This window comes from Falco biarmicus, chromosome 10 (genome assembly GCF_023638135.1).
Source record: "Falco biarmicus isolate bFalBia1 chromosome 10, bFalBia1.pri, whole genome shotgun sequence".
Taxonomy (NCBI): domain Eukaryota; kingdom Metazoa; phylum Chordata; class Aves; order Falconiformes; family Falconidae; genus Falco; species Falco biarmicus.
In genome coordinates, this window is record NC_079297.1 from 17433219 (window position 1) to 17455080 (window position 21862).

Here is a 21862-nt window from a genome sequence, read left to right on the forward strand (position 1 = left end):
GGGATGCAGCCCCCAGCTCGGCGCAGGGCATGAGAAGCCACACTAGCCTCTGTCCCTTGCCCCTCCAAGCCCCCTCGCAGTGGTGGGTGGCTGTGCAGGCTGGGAGGACACTTTTGCCTGCTCGAAATCACCACTGTCGTTTGTAACACCCAGGAGGGCTCAGGAAGCCCCGACCTGCACTCGCCTGGCCCTGCACTCGCAGGGAGCTCGCTGGTGGAAGTGAGCCTGGCTGGCACTGGGAGGAAAGGTCAGAAACTCCCAGGAAGAGCTCCCATTGGGACCGAGCAGGAGGAGGAGGATGGTATGGAGTAAGGATCCACTCTCTTTGGTAGGAGCGGGCAGCAGTGGCATCGCAAGGGGTTCCTTTGCTGTTCGGTGCAGTGAGGAGGAGGAGGAGGCAGCAGCCGTGTTTTGGTGTCTGGACGCATGCCCGGGCTTGCAGGGAGGTTGCTGAGCCTCTGCCCCACACCTGGGCTCCACCCGGGCAGCTGCTTGCACCCCACACACTGCACGGGGGGCTCACCCCAGTGCCCCCGGGGCTGGAGAGCTGCGGGGAGAGCCACAAGCTGCTCCGCATGCCCTTGCACGCTTGTTCACAGGACGTCCATGCCTGCCCGTGCTCGAGCTCTTCGCTCGCCTTTTCCTCTTGCACATGGACATGCCCAGCTGCACGCAGCGCCTCGTGGGCTCCAGCAAACCCGCTTTGCCTCAGGCCTGGCTGCCACGAGCTCCTTCTGCTCCTCACCTGGGTCACTCTGTCCTGGCAAATCCCTGGGCTGCAACCACCACATCCTTGCTGCCCTCCACCGTGAGCTTTCAACAACTGTGAGCACCTCTGGGAGAGCTGAAATAGCCCCGGAGTTTCCCCCCTAAGTGTTTTATTCCCCACCCGCATCCTCCGGGCTCTGTCTGAGCATCCGTTGAGTTTTGAGGTGGGGATGGAGGTGGTGGGCTCAGCAACCTCCTTGCCATCAGAGAACAGCCACAGTCCGGGACTCCGGGGGGCTTTTCCAGTACTTCTGGCCCCAAGATTTGTCGGGAGGGGACAGCCTCAGAAGGCAGCAGGTTTTTCTCTCCATGCCAGCACTCACAGGCTCCTCTCCTTGCCCTGCTGCCTGCTTTTTCCAGCACTTTGGAAGTGCTTTGTTGTGGGCAAGGGCTCTGCCCGCTGCGCTGGGACTTGGCCCGTGGGCTGAGAAGTGCCGGGCAGGGCGGGTGGCCCTGCGGTCCCCTGGGGCCAGCAGCGGGATCCCAAAAGCCGCTTTTCCTTAGGCACAACTTTTCCAGCAGCTTCCCAGCCAGGAGAGCTCACAAAGCCACCGGCATCGGGGCAGGCACCAGGTTCAGCCAAATCTAGAGCTGCTGCTGCTGCTGGAAGGGACTGGTGCCACCAGCGCCATCCCCACTGGGGACACTGGTCCAGCCCTGCTGGGGATGATTTAGAGCCAGCTGATGGTATCTGCTTGGGGTAGGGCCAGCAGCAAAACACCAGAGGGTTTTCTTGCTCTGGCAATGGCTGAGCTGTGGTAACGGGGACCAAAAGGAATCTCTCCCTAGCCAGGCATTGGAGCCCTAAGTGACAGCAGGGTGCAGGCAGGTACCCACTTTTAGAGGAGCAGCCCCAGGGCTGGTGCAAGGTGCTGGCCTGGCAGCTTGCTCTGGCCCCAGGGGATGCTGCAAAGGTGTTGGGGCTTGTTCGGGGCAGCGGAGGCAGACACTAGCCCAGTGCCGCCTCGCTACAGGGCTGCCCTGGCCATGGGGCTGAGCGAGGGGTCAGTGGAGGGCAAGGGGGAGCCTTCCCGACACCTCCAGTCTGAGAACGGGCCAAACGTGACAGCAGTGGCTGGGTGGAGGGTCCTGGGCAGCCTCCTGCCCTATACTGGGCTTTGCCCTGGGGGTCACCTATCAGCAGCCCCCAGCAAGTGCTGGGTGCGGCATGGAGCCTGGGTTCCAATGCTGGTAGAAGCGATGGCCCCCAAACTGGTTTGGCCCGTTTCAAACGCTCCCTCTCAGCTTATCTGGCTTCAAAGGGCTCCTGCTCCATCCCACGCACACAAACACGCTCCCTGTGAACCCCCAGGGGAGCCCCCTCTATCCCAAAAACTGTGCCCCCCTGCCAGCTCTGCCTCCCCTCCACCTTCTTTTGGCAGCCACAAACCCCTCCATGTTGCACCCATGGGTGTCCCGTGCTGGGGGGATTCAAGGGGATGCAGTGGAAAGGACATGCTGGACCATGGCTGCAGTGGTAGGGACCAACAGTGACTTTTTGGAGCATCATGAAGGTGCCCACGACATGGCTCCGCTGCCCAGGATGGAGCAGTTGGGACCCCTGGACCCCTCACCAGCATCTCAGCTGTACTGAGGCTTTTTGTGGAGCTGCCACAAGCCCCAAAAGCACAAACTTGGCTGCAAGGCGAGCGGGTTTTGAGCGCACATGCAAAACAACGGCAAAGAGACTGGTTGGGTAAGCTCCCGGGGCGGGCCCCGCCACGGCCCCACGCCTGCTGCACTGGCCCCGCCACAGACAGCATCGCCCACCCTGTGCCGGGGCGCCCGGCACCCGTGCAGCACCCAGGGGTGCACCTGCCTGCCTGGGAGGATGCTGCAGGGCAATGGCCCGCCGGGGCCACCCAACAAGGTATGTGCCGGCCGGTCCCCCACCCATCAGCGTGGCTGTCCCCAGTGTGGGTCCCCTTGGAAAGCTGGTGGTGCCCACCCAGTTGCCAGTCCCCACACAGCGGGTGGAACGGGGCAGCACGGATGCTGGGTCTGTCAGCTGCCTGCTCCTGGCCAGCTTTGGCCAAGAGGCATTTTTGGGTTTGCCTCTCCTCGTGCCTCAGTTTCCCCAGCGTGGCTCTTGGCACGTGTGCGCTGTGGCCAGGCTGCGTGGTGCTGTGTTGGCCACTCCCTGCTCCAAGTGCCGATGGCATCGACAGCCACCGGCTTCCCTGGAGACCCAGATTTGGGGACAGGCACCCAGTAGTGCTCAGGGGGTGGGAGAGGATACTGCGTGCCTGGGAGCTAGGGTCTCCCTGGGAATGTGGCTCTGTCACCCCGCGGAGGGAGGGATATGGGTGCCTCCAGGCTGGGAGGTCAGTGACCACTTTAGGGACTCCCAGACCGAGTATATTTAACCTGTGTCACCCTGACCATGGCTGGATCCCGTCAGGAACCCCTCAGTTTTGCTCCAGATGTGGAAAGGTGTGTGCCAATTTGCTGCTTTTTTAGCATCCCAGCGCATCCCTGCTCCCACCCAGTGCTTTCCCCTATTAACGAGCCATTTTACGAGGGGATCGCCAGCGGTTTCGGCTTCAAACCTGCACAACCCCCCTCAAGACCCCCCCCGGTTTCCATCTTTAAGCTGCAGGGCAGCATCATAGCAGGGGGACAGGGGCTCGGAAGGGAGGCAGAGCCTGGGGGAACGCGGCTGCCAGCAGGCTCGGGGCCGGCTCCCGGGGCTGGAGGGGCTCTCGGGGCTCCCGGGGCCATCCCCAAGCCCCTCTGTGCCTGGCACGGGGACGGCGGGCAAGCACCGGCTTGCACAGGGAGCGAACCGCCCTCCCCGCCTGCTGCCGGGGGGAACCCGTGATTCATCCAGGCTCGGAGGGGTGGGAGCGCCCCGCTGAGCTCTGCCAAACTCGGTGCACCCGCCGACGCTCCCTGTGTGGGTGGTGCTGAGGTGGGAGAAGAGGGGGGTCCATTGGGGTTATGCCTGGGTGTTGTACCCCCACAGGGTCAGGTGTGACCCATAAGCAATGTGTGGGCTCCCACTAAACCCGTGAAATCCCTTAGACTCCCCATGCCGAGTTGGGGAGGTGGGTCCTATCCCCCCCCGCATCAGTCCCCAGGTACGATGCGATGGTGGCACCGGAGTTTGCAGCCCACTGGGGTTTGGGGAGGCCATCGAAGTAGGGACCGTCACCCCAAAACACTTGCCCGCAGCTCTTGCCACTCCGCCCCGGCATCAGCCGCTGCTCCTGCTGACGGCGGCACATTCCTTGGGGACAGCCGCCCTTTTCACCCTCCTAATGAAGCACAAAAGTCGTCCCAGCTTGTCATAGCTGGGTGTTGTAAGCCCTGGGCCGGCGAAGCCTGTGATGCTTCCGCCAGGCGGGTTCGGAGCGGTGACGCCAAGCGCTGAGCCATGGCTTGCTGCGGAACCGCGGCTGCGTTGCCATGCTCGCCTTCAAATGGCCAAAGCCAGCACCAGCCGCGGCCGACGCACTGTGCCAGAGCCACCGGGCAAATGCCCTGTGGCCAGGAGCCGGGGCAGGGCCCCATGCCCGGCGTGGCTGAGAACGGGCACAACTCTGCGCAGGAGTGGGCAGCGCAGCGAGCGGGGGTGCAGGGACAGCGGCCTGAAGCCGCACTGTAGCCATCACAGGAGCCGTTCCCTGCGCTCAGGGTGGGGGGACGCAGTGTCCCCCACCCTGGCTGTGCCGGGGCCAGCCGGGGTGGCTCAGCGGGTGGGGTGAGCCTAATTAGTACCTGTGCGATGCAGCGGCTGAGTCACCCCGCGTTCATCACTGCCGGGCCTGCCGGCGCTGAGCCACCCCCCCCCTTTTTTTTTTTTTTTTTTTTTATTATTGTTGTTTTTTACTTCCCCGGCTGATTTGAAAAGCAAAGCAGGGAGGGCCGGCCAGTAATTACTGCCAATTAGCCCCTGCTCTGGCCCTTTGGCAGGCTGGCCCCCTCCCCGTGCTGGAGGGCTTTGCTGGCCATGGTGGTGGGCAGCCTGGGGGGCTGCCTGGGGGTCCATGGTTCTCCTCAGAGGTGGCTGAGGGGATCTGGGGCTCTTTAGGGACACTGCCTGGGGCTTGCTGGTGGGGCCACGTGTGGGTTCGGGGCTGGCTGAGGAGCTCGCCTGGGGGTCTCCAGGGAGGCCATGTGGGGGTCTGGGGCTCTCCTGGGAGGTTGCCTGGCAGTCTTGGGCTCCTTGGAGGGACAGGGTGGGAGTCTGGGGCTCACTGGCAGGGTGATGTGGGTCTCTGGGGGTCAGTGGGGAGTCCATGTGGGGGTCTGGGGCTTGCTAGAGGGACAACATGGGGGTCTGGGGCCCACCGCCGGGGCCATGGGGGGGTGCTCCTGGGCTTTCCAGATTAGTCACGGGTAAGTCTGGGGCTCACTGGTGGGGCTGGCCTGGGTGTCCATGGGGGAGGCTGCCCGTGGTGGGGATCTGCCGGGGGGCCACAAGTATGACCACCCAGACCCCCCCGGGGCATCCCCCTCCCTCGCGCCCTCGTCCCCACGAGGTCGCCCCTTGGGTGCCTCCACCCGGGGGCCCGGTGTGCCCCCTCCTTCCCGCCGAGGCGGGGCGGGCCGGGCGCCTCCCTACGGCTCGAGGAAGCCGCCGCCGCTCACCTGCGCAGGGCGGCCTCGCTCGCCTTGGCCTCCGCGCCGCCGCCATGCAGGAGACTAACACCTTCCTGCTGTCCGCCCTGCAGCCCGAGGCCGGCGTCTGCTCGCTGGCCTTGCCCTCGGACCGGCAGCTGGACAGCAGGAGCCGGGAGGCTGCCGAGGCCCAGCGCCTGCGCAGCGCCCGCGTCCAGGAGCAGGTCCGCATCCGCATGATGCTGAGGGGGCAAGCGGCCTCCCGCCCTGAGGCCCCTGACCACGGCGATGGCACCAGAGGTGAGAGAACCCCAGAGCCCCCCCTACCCCACGCCCCGGGCACACGTGGCGGGATGGGCTGTGGGAACTCCTCGGCTGGCACCGGGCTTGGGCTCGTGCCCTGGGTTGGGGCTGGGGGAGGTTGCCCCCCATCCTGTCTGAGCCCCCCCACCCAGTGCTGGGGATGGCAGCGGCACGGCCCCGGCGTGGGCTTACCTCACCCCACTCAGGGCTCGTGCCTCAGTTTCCCCACCTGCCTCCTGGGGGGTGGGGTGGGGTGTCACACTGGGGGGGGTCACACAGCTCGCTTTGAGCTGGGTAAAGGGGGGTTTTATCGCCCCAGCAGATCCCTCCGTGTCCCCCCAGTCCTGGAGCAGTGCCGCTGGCTGGGCTCCAAGCTCCTCCATTTAATGTCTGCGCTCACAGCCTCCGCCCTGCTGCTTCGCCCAGCACTGGCACCGGGCGTCACCGAGCCCCCCCGATCCAAAGTGCTGGGGGACCTCAGCAGTGGGGAGAGACCCCACACGTACACCTTGGCACCCCAAGGGCTGGCCTGAGCACGGGTGTGACTCATGCTCCTGTCACTGCCGGGGCTGGCGGCGTCCTGCCCGTCCCTGCCGGCAGTCCCAGGGCGGTGGCAAGGCGGGAGGGTGGTGTGTGGTGCAGCGGGGTGGCCAGGTCCCCACCGGGCTCCCGTCCCCAGGCTGGCAGAGCTGGGGCTGGCTTGGAGGGAGCTGCCTATCCGGCTACGGCACAGGGGACCGGGCTGAGCCGCCACGTCCCTGCCAAGGTGGCAATTACTCCCCTCGCCATCGGGGCACGATGAAAGGCAGGGAGGCCACCGCTCAGCACTGTCACCGCCTCCTGCTCCCCGTTGCCAGCAGGCAGGTGAAGGCAGTGTCCTCCCACACCCTTGTCCCCCTTGGTACTGCTGGCACTGCCATGGTTTCTGAAGCAGGTCCCCCCGAGATGAAGTAGGTGGAATTTTTGGTCCCCAAGACCCCCTCTTTGGCATCCTCCATGCTTGTGTTAATACCTCCATTCCCCATTCTGCAGGCGGTCAGTACAGCTCTACCTTGCGCTCCTCCTTCAGCTCCCGCTCCCAGACCAATGGCTTGGACCCCAAAGCCTCGGTATGTACCGGGGGGGTTGCTTGTCCCCCACTGTGTGCCAGTGCCCATCATTGTGGCAGCTGGGGATGCTGGCAGAGACTTAACACTGGCTGTAGCTTTGGTTGTGTCACAGGAGACTCTTGGCTCCATCCTTTTCTCTCCCCATGGCAGGGATGGAGGGACAGGCTTGCGGGCACCCCCTAACCCCACACTTTCCCCCCACAGCTGTATCAGCCGCTGGCCAAGAAGGATTTTGGCACGCTGAAGGGCAGTGGCTGGTCCTCGCGCTCGGCAGTGGACCTCACCCCACACAAGCGAATGGCGACCATCAGCAATGGGGGCCTGGTGAAGGGTCGGGGCTATAGCACCAGCTACGCTATGTCGCAGACCACCAACACCTCGCCACGGCCCAACTCTTTCCATGAGCGCAGCTACCGGCCCCGGCAGAACTTCGACACCCTCTCGCTGCACTCCCTGCGGCTGGCTGACGCGCCGCTCCAGCCCACTGCCATTGCAGATGACCGTTATAGCGTCATCTCAGAGCAGCTGGACCCTGTGGGTCACCGTTCCCTCTACAAAAGCCAAGGCAATGGTGGCTTCACCCGCTCCTACACCTTTGAGAGGCAGATGAGTGCCGGCTCTGCCACCAAGGCCACCCCCGACTGGCTGGACGGCAGTGAGGTGACCCAGAGCCGCACCATCCGGGCGCCTGCCATGCGCACGCTCCAGCGCTTCCAGAGCAACAACCGGTCACGGCTGAGCACCGGCTCCTTCGGCAGCGTCCAGGCAGCCTCGCAGGCAGGCATCGGGAGCTCCTACATGGGGATGGTGGAGCACAGCTCCCGCGCTCCCTCTGTGCGCAGCCTGGCTGAGTCAAGCCACCACCTCCAGGACCAGCGCACCATGGAGATGTACAATGGGCACAGCACGCTGCTCAGCCACCAGTCAGGGGGGTGAGTGCCAGTAGGGCTGGTCCAGCACCGCCTTGTCCCCACCTTAGTTACTTGGCTGGCTGAGGGCAAAACTCTCCATCTCTTGCCTGGCATTACCTTGCTGCAAGGCATGCAGGAGGAGGGGTGAGATGATGGCCGCAACTTGGCCCCGTAGTGATGGACCACAGCATGGGTTGACCTTCAAGTGTGTCCTGCATGTGGCCTTAGCTCCTCTTATGGACACGTCCTGAGGCACAAAGGGTAGGAAGATGCTTGTTTAGCTGAGTCTGGAGTCCCGTGCTCCAAAAGTGTGGTGGGGAAGGAGATGGGCTGACAGGTCTCTTCCAAGATGTGAGCTGTGGTGGGGTGCAGATGTGGGGGACCCTGGTGGAATGCTCTCCTTGGGCTCTTCCTCACCTGCTCATGGCTTCCAGGTTTGATGACATCGACCTGCCCTCCGCAGTGAAATACCTGATAGCCAGCGACCCCAACCTGCAGGTCCTGGGCGCTGCCTACCTCCAGCACAAATGCTACAGCGACGGCAATGCCAAGAAGCAGGTGAGCACCTGAGCCAAAGGAGGAGGGTCTGTCCCCAGCCTCTCTGCCATAGCGGGGCACGCCAAGGAGGGTGGAGGAGATGGAGGGAGCCTCAGCCCCGAGCTGAATGGGAGAGCGGCTGGGTGCCTCAGTGCCGCTGGGCTCTCCCCTTCCAGGCCCGCAGCCTCCAGGCCATGCCCAAGCTGGTGAAGCTGTTCAACAGCCCCAACCAGGAGGTGCAGCGCCATGCCACGGGCGCCATGCGCAACCTCATCTATGACAACACCGAGAACAAGCTGGCGCTGGTGGAGGAGAATGGCATCTACGAGCTCATGCGGACGCTGCGGGAACCCGATGACGAGCTCCGCAAGAACGTCACAGGTTGGGGATGATGGCAGAGGTGGGCAGGGGTTCTCCTCCCCTGGGGGTGGCACATGGTACCCCCACTCCATAAGTAAAGCTGGGATGACACTTCATGGTCTCATGGCTGTCCCACAGCTGCTCCTGGCTGCAGGTGGTCAGCTTGAGCCCCCTGGGGAGGTGAGCCAGGGTGGATGTGCCCTCTAGCCATGCCTGGGACTGAGGATCCCCATCTACCCCACGCAGGGATCCTGTGGAATCTCTCCTCCAGTGATAACCTGAAGGATCGTCTGGCCCGGGACACTCTGGAGCAGCTCACAGACCTGGTGCTGGTCCCTCTCTCTGGGCTGGGGGGCTCAGGTGTCATCCAGCAGAACCCCTCAGAGGCGGAGATCTTCTACAACTCCACGGGCTTCCTCAGGTACCTTTTGTGGGCTGGATGGTTTTGGGTGAAGGAAGAGATACCATCTGTGCCGTATACATAGGGAGCAAGGTCTCTGGGGCTCATTTCTGGGGTTCCTGTCCCTCGCAGCACTTGTGCATCAAAGGCAAAGCCTGGCCAGACCCATGGGAGAGGTATCAGCCACCCTCCCTGTGGTGGTGCCCAGCGGTGGGAGGGGGGTGGCCATGGGGAAACCCCTTCTCACTGTGACAGCCCCGCGTTCCCCATGCAGGAATCTCAGCTCTGCCAGCCAGCAGACTCGGCAGAAGATGCGTGAGTGCCACGGGCTGGTGGACTCCATGATCCACTATGTGAACAGCTCCCTGGAAGTGGGCAAGTCAGAGGACAAGGTGAGCCCTGGGAGCTGGGTGCTGGGTGCGGATGCCCTCAGATGAGGTGCTGCTCCTTCCCTCCTGGCAGCTGCCTGACCATCATGGTGCAAAGACGCGTCTTGATGTGATGGGGGGAAAACCAGCCCAGCTCCATCTGGGCTTACTGGGCACAGCGGGGCATCGCTGGTGTCATTGGGGTGACTGGCCACAGAGCCCTGTGGGATTGCACCCCAGGGAACGTGCCAGCTGGAGGTGCCCTGGCAGGCGACAGGAGGACTGACACCATTGTGTCCTATCATCTCCCCCTCATAGAGCGTGGAGAATGCTGTCTGCGTCCTGCGCAACCTCTCCTACCGCCTGTACGACGAAATGCCCCCATCCTCCCTCCAGCGTCTGGAAGGTCACAGGAGGAACAACAGCAGCATGGTGACAGGGGAGCTGGTGGGCTGCTTCAGCCCGCAGAGCAAGAAAGCACGAGAGGTCAGCAGCTGGGAAGTGGTGGGCACAGTGACAGCCATGTCACCTGGGGCGGGGTTGGCACTGGGAAGCAGCTGGCAGTGGAGATGACGCTGGGGTGGAGGTGGACGCTAGCCTTGGCTGATGGGTGGGACACGCAGGTGATCTCATTGAAGGGTGAATCAGGTCTGTGGTGTGATCCAGGGTGCCGAACCCCCATTTTGCCACACCACGAAGCATGATGTATCTGGGGTGACCCGCCAGCTCAGGCACACGAGGAAAAGGGGACACCAGCAGTGAGGGATGCTGCAGAGGGGACATCGCCTGAGTCTAACAGTGACACTCCCATCCCCACAGCACTACCTGAATGCAGACATTGTCACCTTCACGGAGGTCTCCAAGGACCCCAAGGGCATGGAGTGGCTCTGGAACCCCCAGATCGTGGGCATCTACAACCGGCTGCTGCAGCGCTGTGAGCTCAACAAGCACACAACGGAGGCGGCCTCGGGTGCCCTGCAGAACATCACTGCCGGGGACCGCAGGGTGAGGTCAGGGGAGGGGAACGTCCCCTGTGGCTTGCCCCATCTTGTCTGGTTGTCCCCACCACCTGGCCAGTCCCAGCCATGCTCGGGGAGGGGACACGCCTTCCTGTGGGTTGGTACCAGCCTTTCCTGGGTGGGAGACACGGCCATCATGCTACTCACCACCTGGGCATGGGTGACCCTGACCTGGCCCTGCTGGGCAGGAGGAGGAGGAGGCAGCCGGTGTATCCCCGGTGGGAGTCTCCAAGCGGGTGTTTATCTTGGCAGTGGGCGGGCGTGCTGAGCCGGCTGGCCCTGGAGCAGGAGCGCATCCTGAACCCCGTGCTGGACCGCGTTCGCACCGCGGACCACCACCAGCTGCGCTCCCTGACAGGACTCATCCGCAACCTGTCCCGCCATGCCCGCAACAAGGACGAGATGTGTGAGTGTTAGGGGAGGGCTGGGCAGGGCCGGCGCTGTGGGGAGGAGCCCAGCAGATGCCCCTCCATCCTTTTCCTCCTTGGTCTGGCCTCCAGTGGCCTCCTGTCAAGTCTCAGCAGCTTCCTGCCTGCTGCATCCCTGCTCACAGCTGAGCGTGCGGTGGCTGGTCCATTCCCAGTGACCAAACACCCTTCCCTCCATGTTGTGCTCTGCCTCTGACCCCGCCATCTCGCCTGGCTTTGTTGTCACCTCCAACTCCTCTCTCAGGTGCCAAGGAGTCTCAGCAGAGACTCCAGAGAGCAAAGGGCTTGAAGTGCTGTCCCACAGGTCCTTGGCTGGACCCTCTGTCCCCTCCTTGCCCCTGGGAGGCTGCAAGGTTCATCCCCAGGCTGCTGCGTGTCTCCTGGGTCAGGCCACCAGCCCTGACGCAGTACCTTTGCCCACCAGCAACCAAGGTGGTCAGCCACTTGATTGAGAAGCTGCCAGGGAGTGTTGGAGACAAGGCACCACCTGCGGATGTCATCGTGAACATCATTGCGGTCCTCAACAACCTGGTGGTGGAGAGCCCCATGGCTGCCCGCGACATTGTCTACTTTGATGGCCTCAGGAAGCTCTTCTACATCAAAAAGAGAAGAGACAGGTGGGAGCTCCCTGTCTGCTCTGCTGTTCCAGCTCAGCCCTGGGGTCCATTCCTGCTCTTCCCTTCCTCCCCTGGTCCATTGAGGTGGAAGAGGGTCCCACACAGTCTCCCTTCCCAAGGTTTTGTGTTGCAAGTCCCCAGACCAGCTCAGAGTGGCCTCATGTCTACCTTCCAGCCCTTTGGCACCTTCTCAGGACACTCCCAGGACATGGAGCTGCCCAGACCTGCAGCCACCTTCTTCCCCTCTGGGTGCTTCTTACCTCTCCTGCCAGAAGTGCTTGCCACCCTGCCCACTGTGGTGGGCTCCAGCCTTTAGTTTCCTGCCTCTTCTCACCGGTGCTAAGTCCTCAGCTCCTCTGGGCTCTTCTGGGGTGGTATTCTTGGGCTGGTGGACACCACCCCTGTGTCCAGTGGTACCCAAAGCTCATTGCACCCTGTCTCTGTCCCAGCTCGGACAACGAGAAGTCTTCTAGAGCAGCAGCCAGCCTCCTGGGCAACATGTGGCAATATACCAAGCTCCACCGGGACTTCAAGATGGTATGTACCACCCTCTGGTGCCTCCTCCAGCTGGTGGGATGCTGGGATGGATCTCAAGGGTGGATCCCAAGGGAGTCAAGGCCAGGGGCTTCACCCCGGAAAGCCATACCACCCCAGTGCTTCCAGGCATACGATGGGCCCCAGCTCCACATCTCCCCACCTTGAAAGAATGGGGATGTCCCCAGAGCATTATCCCTGTGATGGCACCTGCACCAGTGGGGTGGGGACAGCCATGTACCCAGCGTGGGGACAGCATGGCCCTGTCTGTGCTACAGCAGGGCAGGTTTGTATTCATGTTCCCACCGCCCAGTGAGGTGTGGGCAGGGGTGTCCTTGGGCGGGAAGGGTGATGGTGCTGGCATCCGCCCTGTGTGACGGGTGGCCTGTCTCCTTGCAGAAGGGGTACCGGAAGGAGGACTTCCTCGGCCTGTGAGGACAAACCCCGGGAGCTGGATGCCCGGCCCTGACTCTCCCCGCCGGGATGCTCCTCGCTCGGACCCCCGCTCCATAGCGTAGTCCCTGTCGCATCCCTCATGCCTCCCCCCTCTGCTGGGTCCCCCTTCCCCAAGCTGGGGGGCGCTTGTCCTCCCTCCTGCTGCAGCCTGAAACCCAGCCACTGCTTTTGGTTCTGCTGCGGGGCCCCACTGGGACCCTCGTTAGTAGGGGAATGCCCCACGGCACCCAAGGGTCCTCCATCCCTGGGGACCCTTCCCGCTCCCAGGGAGCCAGCTGCAAAGCTCAGCTTGTCTTGTGGCTTGGCAGGGGGGTAGGAGCTGCGGGGCTTGGGGGAGTCTCCTGCAAAGCAATTCTGGGGGGAGCTTCTGGGGGCAGCCGGCCCCAGCTCCCCAAATTGCGGCACACGAGGGTCTGGGAGGGTGCTGGTGCCGCCACGCTGCAGCGGGGTGTGCATGGGTTGCACACGCTCTGGCCTGGCTGGGTGGGGACGGGGCTTCGCGTAGCTCGGGGGGGTTATGGGAGGTCTGAGGTGGCCTCCCAGATTTTTATGGGGTGGCACCATGCCTGTAAGGAGCTGGGAAGCAGCATCGGCAATGCGATGCTGAGTCCCCCCTTTGCCAGGGACGAGGGTCTGGCCTTTGGTTGCCGGTGCCCTTGCTGCAAGAAGCCAGGGGATCTCTGAGCCACGCTGTCCCCATCCATCCACCTTGTGGGGACTGTTCCTGTGCAGACAGAGCCACCGCTGCTGCTCCTTGCCGCTGCTCTGCTCAGGGCTGGGCCTGGCCGGTGCTGCATAAGCAGGATTTGGGCAGGGCCAGTCGGCTTGTGTTTGCCGGGCGGCGTCTCCCCGCGGGGTGGGGAGATGCCCTCGGTGCCCGGTGCGGCTGGTGCAGGTGGGGCAGCGGGTCCAAAGCTCTCCCTGCCGAGGTGGCGGCTAGGCCGGGACACGCGGGTGGGCTGTGGGGTGGCTTCGGTCTGCCAGCAGGTTTGGGGTAAGTGGGGAGACCCTGCGCTTGGGGGAGCATTGCGCGCCCCATTTGGGAAACGAGGTAGAGTAGGTACAGGGGTGGGAGGGCGAGGGAGACCGGGCAGTGCTGCCGGGAGGGGCCACATCCAGGGCTGGTGTGGTGACCCTGCACCCAGCGCGGTTCAGGCTGGGGTGTCACGGTGCATCTGTCTGCCCAGCTATCCGTGTACAAACTCCTCGAGCCCTGTGTACCCCTGAAATAAAGGCCTTGAACGATGCCTGCTTGCCCCTGTGCTTGGCCGGCACGTGGGAGGCGAGGAGAGCAGAGAACTCTGCGGGATGCTCCCATGGTGCCACCCTGCTCGCTGCATCTGGGTGTTGCTTGAGTCAGTGTGGTGGGGATGGGATGTATCACAGGGACGGGACGCAGTACAGTGTCATGGGGAGAGACCAGCCAGTGGCACTCGCGTTCCTGCAGGTGGGCGAGACCCACTTGGTACAGCAGCATTTTATTGCCATGGGGGGTTCTGTAGGAGAGAGGGTGCCGCATCCACTCTGTCAGGCATTTCCCAGCCACTGGGGATGGGACATGTTGCTTCTTGGAGAGCGTCACCCATCCCAATGCTTGTCCGTCATGCAGGAAAAATGTCCCCAGGGAGGCAGTGGGGGCCAGGCACTAGCGGCAAGGCTGTCCCCTGGTGATGGTTTTCCACCATGGAGCATGCTGCCAGAAGGAGCCGGCTCCTGTTTTTCCCACCAAGACCTTGGCTTTGGTCTCATCATAAAGCCCGGGCTCCTCCAGCCACGATCTGGGTCCATGCAGCCCCGTGGGGAAAGGAGGTTGCCTTCTTTGCTGGCCTGTGGCCCTGCTCAGATGTCATCCTCTGTCACCAAGCAGTAGAAGTCTGTGCGGGCACTGTAGTTGCGCGATCCCAGGTCTGAGATGTCGAGCTCAGGTCTCTGGCCATCCCTCAGCTGTGGGTCCTCCATCATGCCGGCAGCCGAAGCCATGCGAGCGCTGGGGCCGCCAATGCGGGGAGGTGGGGGGCTTCTGAAAATGCTCCCTCGGAGGCCTGCAAGGAGCAGGAGATGGGTTTTAGGCAGTGGGGAAGGGGCTAAACCCAGCCCGTCTGTCATGGGAGGGTGAAGCAAAGCCCAAAGGTGACCTTCAGTGCACATCTGTCCCCCCCAGGAGCAGAAGCAGGGGACAAGGACCTGTACCGAGGTCCCCATCTGGGTGGAGGTCTCCACCACTGTCCAGGTAGCTGCTGTGCAGGATCAGCATGGGGTCCTTGTCCTCCTGCAGCTGGGTCTGCGGGTCCCCCATGGTCCCCTGGAAAGACACTTTGCGGGGCAGGGCCAGGCACAGCTCCTTCCAGAAGTCTGAAGATGGGGTCTGCATGGGCAGAGGAGATGAGCCATGTCAGGATCACCACGAAGCCAAGCCCAGTCCCGCACAGGGCTGCGGAAGGCTTTGTGGTGCTCAGCTCACTCTTCCCAGTGCTGGGAGCTCAGCCAAGGTGAGGGCTGTGCTCCTGGCATGGCAGCGTGCCCGCGCAACAGTGGAGAAACCGGCCCGACCTGCTGAAATGCTCCGAAGGGCTCCAGCTCCCAGCCTGGCCCTGAAATGGCCGGAGCAGCCACAGGCCAAAGCTTCGCTCTGAGAGCTGAGGCTTCACGCTGGCGCCTGGGCTGGGGGAAACCCTGGAGTAGCACAGGGCTCCTGATCACGCAAGTCTGGGGAGCGAGCGCCCATATCTAGGGCTGATCTGGTTGGGTTTTTTTAATTGCCTCTAAAAGACAAGTGCCCCAACCTGCTTTTTAGGAGCACTGAAGCATGGGGAGCAGCCCCAGAGCATCGTGGGCAGGCTGACACAAAATGGGGCACTGGGGATGGAAACAGGGGTGCCAGCAGAACAGAGTCCTGCTCGGCTCTCACCATGGAGCCAGCTCGCCACACCAGCAGGGTCACAGCACTCCGGTGCTGCTTCAGCACATTGATGGCAGGGTGGGTGATCTCCCTGTACTGGCTCTCGAAGATGATGAAGATGGGTTTCTTCGAAAGCTCCAGCAGCCTCCAAAGCCCTTCCCTGTGAGACAGGTGTGTGGCAGGAGGGCGGAGGACCCACCAGCTCCTCTCCCTGGGAGCAGGCAGGAGCTGCTCCTACCTGAAGCTGCTGTTGCACCATTCTTGCTCCAGGTATGCGATGGAGAGGACCACGATGAGACGCCGGCACCGGCTCACATTCATAATCAAGTCAGCTGATGGCTCTGCAGGCAAAGGGATTTCAAGCCCCCAGGCACTGGTATCACCCCTCTGCCCAACCCAGCGCAGGTCTGGTGCCTACCAGAGTTAGGCAGGATGGTTTGCTCATCCAGGAAGAGCTTGTAGCCATAGCGGTTCTCCAGCTGTGGCTTCACAATGAAGTGGACAAACTTTCGGTCATCTGGGGTGGTGGCATGGGAGATGTAGGCATCGTACAGCTTCCCATCTGGAGAGAGCCATGCGGAAAGGGGGGTGTAACACTGGGGAGGGCTCTGCGTGTGGGCAAGCCCCTGGCCCATGGAGGCTTTTCCCAAGGAGGGCGCCGCCTCTGTGCCCTTCCCTGGCAGCTCACCGTTGATCTCCAGCTCGCCGTAGCGGTTCCGGTACCAGAGGAGCACACTCAGGCGGCATCGGACATAGAGCCCAGCCAGAAGCACCAGGAGCACCAGGACAAGGATAGCTGCCAGCACCGCGGGCACATGCCCTGCCACCTCTGCAAGGACAGGGAAAGGCACGGTGAGTGTGGCTGGTGGCCCATGTTTCCTGGGTTTGGTGTAGGTTTGCACCCCGATGCACTGCCCTGGGAGAGGCAGCAATGCCCCTAGCACCCGCCTTGATGATCCCCATGGGGCCACCGTTTCTGCCCTAGGCAATTGGGCCCTCCTTGAAGGTGCCCCCTCTCTGTCCCCAGCATGTCCCTACCCACTCGCTGCAGGGTGAAGGTGGCTGTGGCGTTGCTGATCCAACAGGCAAACACCCCGAAGTCATCATTGTGTGTGAGGTTCAGCTGCAGGATGCTGGTGAGGAGCCGCTCTGAGGCATTTTGAGTAAACCTGGGGGGGAGATGGGGCCTCTGTGGGCTGGGCTGTATAGTAACCCATCCCGACAGACAGACAGACATACCCCAGGACGGGGTCCTTACCAGGCAGTGTCCTGGCTGCTCTCACTGCCCAGCCGCTGCCCATCTTTGGTCCAGGCAGGGACGGGCTCACAGTGCTCGGTGGCTGCCCAGCGCACGGTGCAGTTCAGCGTTATCCGGCTCCCCAGCGCCAGCTCCAGTGTCTCATTGGCAGCTGGGATGAGGATTTCAGGAGGCACGCTGCAAAGGTCTGGGAACACAGTGGGAAAGGGGTTTGGGTGGGAAAGGTGATCCAGCTCCCAGCTGGGCAGGCAACTGTCGTAGCCATCCCAGCTTCCCCAGAAAAACAAGCTCTGCCGCGGGGGTCTGGCAGCGAGTGGTGCTCGTGGCTGTTTTGCAACAGGCTGAGCTGGTTTTTGGGGCTGGGACAGACCCTCACCCACCCTACAAGGCAAAGGCAGAGCAGCAAGCAGCACCCTCTGCCACGCTTGCTAGTAAGGGGTTCTTCTCAGCTGAAAACAGGTGAAAGTTTTGGTATTTGCAGCCTACCTGCCATGGTGTGCTCAGGCAATGTGTGGGGCAGCTGCCGGCATCACCAGCAGGCCACCTTCGGCAGGAGGGACCCCTCGGGCTCTTCCGGGGGGCAAAGTCCACCTGCCACCGCCACAGGACAGGCTGAGCCTGGAACAGATCAGAAATGGCTTCATGAGTGCTGGCTGCTCCAGGCTGGTGCAGAGTGCCCTGGCAATCCCCATCGGTCCCCACAGCAATTCGGGTTGCGGAACGGTGGGTGCTGCTCTGGCATAAAGCCAAAGCCATGTCCTGGTCATGGGTTGGTGGCTACCATGTCACCTGCACTCTCTGTGCAGCGCAGACTCGCAGCCTGGCTTTCTTGACCGTGAATTTATGAGCGGGAAGTGATTAATAACCAACTGAGGGCTGCAGGATGTTAAAAACATGGCTTTGGCTCAAACCGGAGGCCAGCGAGGGGAAATGAGCCGTGGTCATAGCTCAGTCGTGGGGTGTGCAATACCTCCCCATGCACCCATGGTGAGCTGCACCACGGCTGCTTATGAGAGGCTCAGTGGGGCCCCCTTCATGCTACCAACACCCCATCTTGGCTATAGTGCTGCTTCCAGCCTGACACGCCCATTGAAATTGCTAATTAAACAGCAGGGTGGTTTATTTATAGAAATATGGGTTTCCTGTCTTGTGAGCTCTTGTAGCGTGAGATAAACCAAGTGGGTGCAGTGCTCCCCTCGGGTTAGGAGGCTCGGTGTGTTGCTACCCTGAGGCCATGCCTCAGGAGAGGCATAGCTGCACGACGACGTGCCGCACGTGTGGGGAGTGTGAGGAGGGTGCACAGGGACAGGGGGGACACGAGCCCCCAGCTGGCATTGTGCAATCGGCAGCAGTGCCGCTGCAATAGCCCTGTGGGAAGAGGGGTCCCAGGGAGGACACCCCCACGCCCTGCCGATAAATTGCAGCAGTGCAAAGGGGCACTGGGAGCAAATGGTGAAGCAGAGCCTGGTGGTGGGGTTGGACTCCTCCATCCCCAAACACCTGCAGAGCCCCTGGTGTGCATGACGTGTCTGCTGGGGTTGATGTGGGAATAACAAAGATGTCACATTACCAGTGTTCTTGCAAGGCAGCACGATTGTAAACACATAAGGCATAACTGCTGGGGCCGGGAAGGATAAAAATCTCTCTTGGCTGCTTCTCTGCCTCAGAGCTTCATTGCTGTTGGTTGCAAACTGGTTTTGGGTAACAGCAAGGCTGCTGAGGCTGGGGTCATCCCTGGAGAAACCCTCTCCCTCTGCTGCTGGTGTGAAACAGGAAGGGGGGTTCTGCAGCATGGCTCTGCAGTGAACAGGGAGGGAGGCACGTTGCTTCCCTTTGGCACAGCAGCCCTGGTGCCAGGCGTGGCATGAAACTGTGGGTCAAGGTACACAAGGGACGCTTACAACGTGTTCAGCTTGAGCAGCTGGAAAGCAATTTACACCTAAAGTATTAACTGGGTTTTTCCATGGCCACGAATGGAAGAACAAGGGATGGAGATGAGCCAGCCCACCCAGTTTTTGCTTGGGGAAGGGGATGAGAGATGCTACACCAGGGTGGGATGCTCTGGCTCTGCTTGATCCTGCCTGGATGGGTCACTTGTAAACTGTTTCACTCTGATGGCTGGAAATAGGGAAGCAGACTGCAGACTGGCCAGCGACCTCAGGGAGGCCCCACATGCCTCCCTGGCCCCATGGAGAGGCGCAGCCACTTTGCTGTGGGGAATGAAGTGGTGATGGATGCTCAAAGGGTAGCCAGGCATCAGGGCTGCTGTCCGGGAGGGAGGGAGGGAGGGAGGAGCACAGGTTAACGGGCAGCAGCACGCTCCCATTTCCTACATCCTGGGGTTGGGGACACCCCGGTTTTGTAGTGCTCCAAGTGCGGCAGAGGACCGTACAGATGCCGTGCAGTAGTAGGCGATGGTCGCACTGCAGCATCCCCCGGCGCACGGCCACAGGGAAAACAAGGCAGGCAGGGAGGCACGGCAGCAGGGCTGTGTGTGCCCAGGGAGCAAGCAGGGCTGGAGGAGAGCAGCAGGGCTTGTGCGGAGAGCGCGAAACCCTGCTGACCCCAGCCGAGATGGCATCAACGCGGAAAGGGAAGCGGAGGGGAACTGCATTTACCTTTGGAACTTCGCCTGGTGCCCCAGCGCAGGCTTCCTGCCAGTTGCCTCCCTTGTGCGCCGCTCAAGCTGACTGGACCTGCTGGAGTGGTGATTGGTTTTACTCTTTTTTTTTTTTTTTTTTTTTAATAATTTATTTACTTTCCTCCCTCCCTGTTCAGCCCCTGCCTTGCGCCGGGCTCTCCTGCTGCCCCAATCGCTGGGCGCCAGGCCTGCAGGAGGGGTTGGTTGTCCCTCCCTCCCACTGCTCCACCTCCATCTCCACCTGAACCTGTTTGGGGTAAAAAAATAAATAACTCTGACTGTAGGAGAGGGGAGGGTGGAAAGAGAAAGAAAAAAGGAGGAGGAAGGCAACCCACCCAGCCAGCTGGCCCAGCAGCCCTGATGAGCCAGATGCATGCAGGTTGCACAAGGCTGCTAGGGCCAAGGAGGAATCCCCCCCGGCTCTCCACGGCTGGAAAAGCCCACGGAGGTGTCAGGGCAAGATGAAACCCGCAGCCAGCACCATCCACCACCGGTAATACCAGCTCCCCAGACCACGGCGGCAGCCGGGGGCTTGCACTGGAGCACGCCAAGGGGGGCTGGAGGTCTCTGCTCAGTGCAGTGCTGTGGGGAGATCCCAGGGCTAAGCCTGCGTTTTGGGGCCACAGTTTGCTGAGCGCTGGCAAACTTGATACTCTCAAGTTTTGTTACTGTGAGTTACTGACGGAGGGAGGCTGGGCAGGCTGGGGCTGGAGGCATTGTGAGGTCTCCCATCTGTGTCCTTTGAATTCATGATTTGAAAAGCCTCTTTGCAAGTTGAAACCAGTACCGTGGGGTGGCTCCTCTGGCTGGTGCTGGTCATGGGGAGCTGGCCCCAGCTGTGGCCGCTTGCAAGCAGCAGGTGATTGTTTGTGGTAATTACCGAGGAGGCAATTAGAGCCTTAGCACAGCCCTGGCACAGGCTGCACTCGTAGCGGTGGCACTGCCTGGCGCTACCACGAGCCTCAGCTGCTGTAAGGGAAACACCAACCTGACAGTGAAAACACTAGTCAGCATGCACTTTGGGGCCGAAAAGGTAAGAAAAGAGGCTATTTTCCTCTTGTAGGGCCTTGGCTTGAGCAGGATTAGGGGCCTGGGGATGGCGCTGGAGTCCTGGCAGCTTTCCTGCCGCTGAGGATGGGGTGGGTGAGCAGCTGGCTGGGAAAGGCTCAGTCAGCTTTGCCCAATCTCCATCTTGGTGAAAAAAAAAAAAAATGGTTCGAACCTCTTCTTTGCAAACAAAGAGTAAAAACCCTCCGGAGGAGCGTTCAGCAAGGTGCGGGGCCTAGCAGTATGCTGCTGGGATGGCCCAGGCGCCCCACCCTGACCGAGCAGCCTTCCCGCTCCTCCTCGCTGCCCTGCCCGGCGTGTTTGCGCTTCTAACCATTCCCTTATTTCTAATTTTTTGTTTTTAGCAACTCCCGGTGCGGAGCCAGGGCCTGGGCCGCCGTGGTCCCTCGGGCTGTTGCCACGGCGACAGGCGGACGCGGCGGCCCGCGCGGTGCATGCCGGGGTTGCCGTCCCGCCGCTCCCAGCGTGCCCCGCGCGGCGCGAAGATGGCGGCGCCCCCGCGGGGAGCCGCCGCCTCTTCGCTGGGGCGGGGCCGGGCCGGGCCGGGGCTCTGCCGCCGGCTGCCTCGCCTCACCGCCCCACCGGGCAGCTGCCCGGCATCGCCCCGGGCGTGAAACGGGGGCGGCGGCGGGAGGGAACAGCTCCCACGCTGGGCGGGCGCTGGCCGGGCGCGCGGGGCTGCGTCTCTGGGTGCGCTGTCCATACGTATTTTTTTATATATATACATACATATTTGCACAGATACACGGGTCGAAGGTCACAGGTGGGTCTGTGGGCCTGTGCCACCTGGAGAAATGCCACCGACTCCAGATCCTTATTACCAAAATATTAGTGCTGTTGACCTGTTGCAGCAGGGAAAAAAGGCGTAGAGGGTGGGATAGCGGGAGCTCCGTTCTTGGGCTGTGTGCTGGGAATGTCCCTTGGCCCTCCAGCCAGGTGGCTGTGTGGGTGTGCAGGGCAGCAGCTATTTAAGCAGCTCTTTTAGGGAGGGCTGCTCTGTTGTCCGCAGTACCACGGTCATGTTTGTGGCATGGGCTGTGAAAGCTGGCGTAAACTAATTGGCTTTGTGGGATGAAACGACCATAAGAAACAAGCCCAGGTCCTGCGGATGGCAAGAGTGAGAGGAGGTTTGGTAGCAAATTGGTAAGACCTTTCTTGTCCGTCAGAGTTACTTTTTTGGGTAGATATGTTGAAAACAAGGAGTGGAGGTAGTTTTGGTCGCAGAGAGTGACCATGGTTGAGAGCATGCTTGTTTCAGTTCCCTGCGAGATCACTAATGGCTTTCCAAGCTCTTGGGAGTGAAGTTTTGAGGCTGTTAACTCTGGTGCCTTTCTCTGCAGTACTAGCTCAGGTATGTCACCTCCAGGAGTAACCAGCTGTCTGCAGCTGGCCCCAGCCATGGGGCACAGCCCATGTGGACCCACCACCTCCTGGGAGCACCAGGTGTGGGACCCTCAGGGGACTCTGACACAGTTAGGGGTTCAGCAGCAGAAGAGCTGCCTGCCCTGTGCTTTGACAGAGCTGTGTCCTGCCAGGCAGGCAGTGGCTGGGGTCTGTACATGTGGGGAAGGAGATGGCTCTCTTCCAGCTCTGCATCTGAATCCCCTGTCCAAACCTTGAGCT

General features: G+C 61.9%; 2 protein-coding genes across 4 annotated transcripts; one reads left to right on the forward strand and one right to left on the reverse strand.

Moving 5' to 3' along the window:
• The first annotated feature begins 192 nt into the window (after positions 1–192).
• Positions 193–13620, forward strand: PKP3 (plakophilin 3). 2 transcript variants are annotated; one of them, XM_056354863.1, is made up of 14 exons: positions 193–2638; positions 5445–5631; positions 6667–6743; positions 6948–7675; positions 8089–8212; positions 8368–8572; positions 8798–8972; positions 9226–9343; positions 9638–9805; positions 10139–10324; positions 10591–10744; positions 11191–11383; positions 11833–11920; positions 12317–13620. In XM_056354863.1, the coding sequence occupies exons 1-14, from the start codon at positions 2435–2437 to the stop codon at positions 12350–12352; spliced, it is 2643 nt and encodes an 880-aa protein (XP_056210838.1). In that variant the 5' UTR covers positions 193–2434; the 3' UTR covers positions 12353–13620. The 2 variants fall into 2 exon arrangements, with proteins under 2 accessions (XP_056210838.1, XP_056210837.1); XM_056354862.1 differs by having other exon boundaries at positions 193–5631.
• Positions 13621–13835: 215 nt separating this feature from the next.
• Positions 13836–19251, reverse strand: SIGIRR (single Ig and TIR domain containing). Of its 2 annotated transcripts, none has more exons than XM_056355080.1 (10): positions 19149–19251; positions 17017–17148; positions 16531–16717; positions 16311–16441; positions 15961–16101; positions 15691–15834; positions 15511–15613; positions 15282–15432; positions 14564–14738; positions 13836–14415 (listed from the first exon to the last, which is right to left on the reverse strand). In XM_056355080.1, exons 2-10 carry the CDS (start codon positions 17021–17023, stop codon positions 14213–14215), a joined length of 1242 nt encoding a protein of 413 aa, XP_056211055.1. In that variant the 5' UTR covers positions 17024–17148; positions 19149–19251; the 3' UTR covers positions 13836–14212. The 2 variants fall into 2 exon arrangements, with proteins under 2 accessions (XP_056211055.1, XP_056211053.1); XM_056355078.1 differs by having other exon boundaries at positions 14558–14738.
• Between the last annotated feature and the right edge of the window lie 2611 nt (positions 19252–21862).

Coding starts and splice junctions, on each gene's coding strand:
- PKP3 (XM_056354862.1), top strand. CDS start 5,043: ATGGGGGTCTGGGGCCCACCGCCGGGGCCATGGGGGGGTGCTCCTGGG. Junction 7,676..8,088: donor CTCAGCCACCAGTCAGGGGG/GTGAGTGCCAGT, acceptor CATGGCTTCCAG/GTTTGATGACATCGACCTGC. Junction 9,806..10,138: donor AGAGCAAGAAAGCACGAGAG/GTCAGCAGCTGG, acceptor CCATCCCCACAG/CACTACCTGAATGCAGACAT.
- SIGIRR (XM_056355078.1), bottom strand. Junction 15,433..15,510: donor TGGTGCAACAGCAGCTTCAG/GTAGGAGCAGCT, acceptor CCTGTCTCACAG/GGAAGGGCTTTGGAGGCTGC. Junction 14,739..15,281: donor TGTGGCGAGCTGGCTCCATG/GTGAGAGCCGAG, acceptor CTGCCCATGCAG/ACCCCATCTTCAGACTTCTG.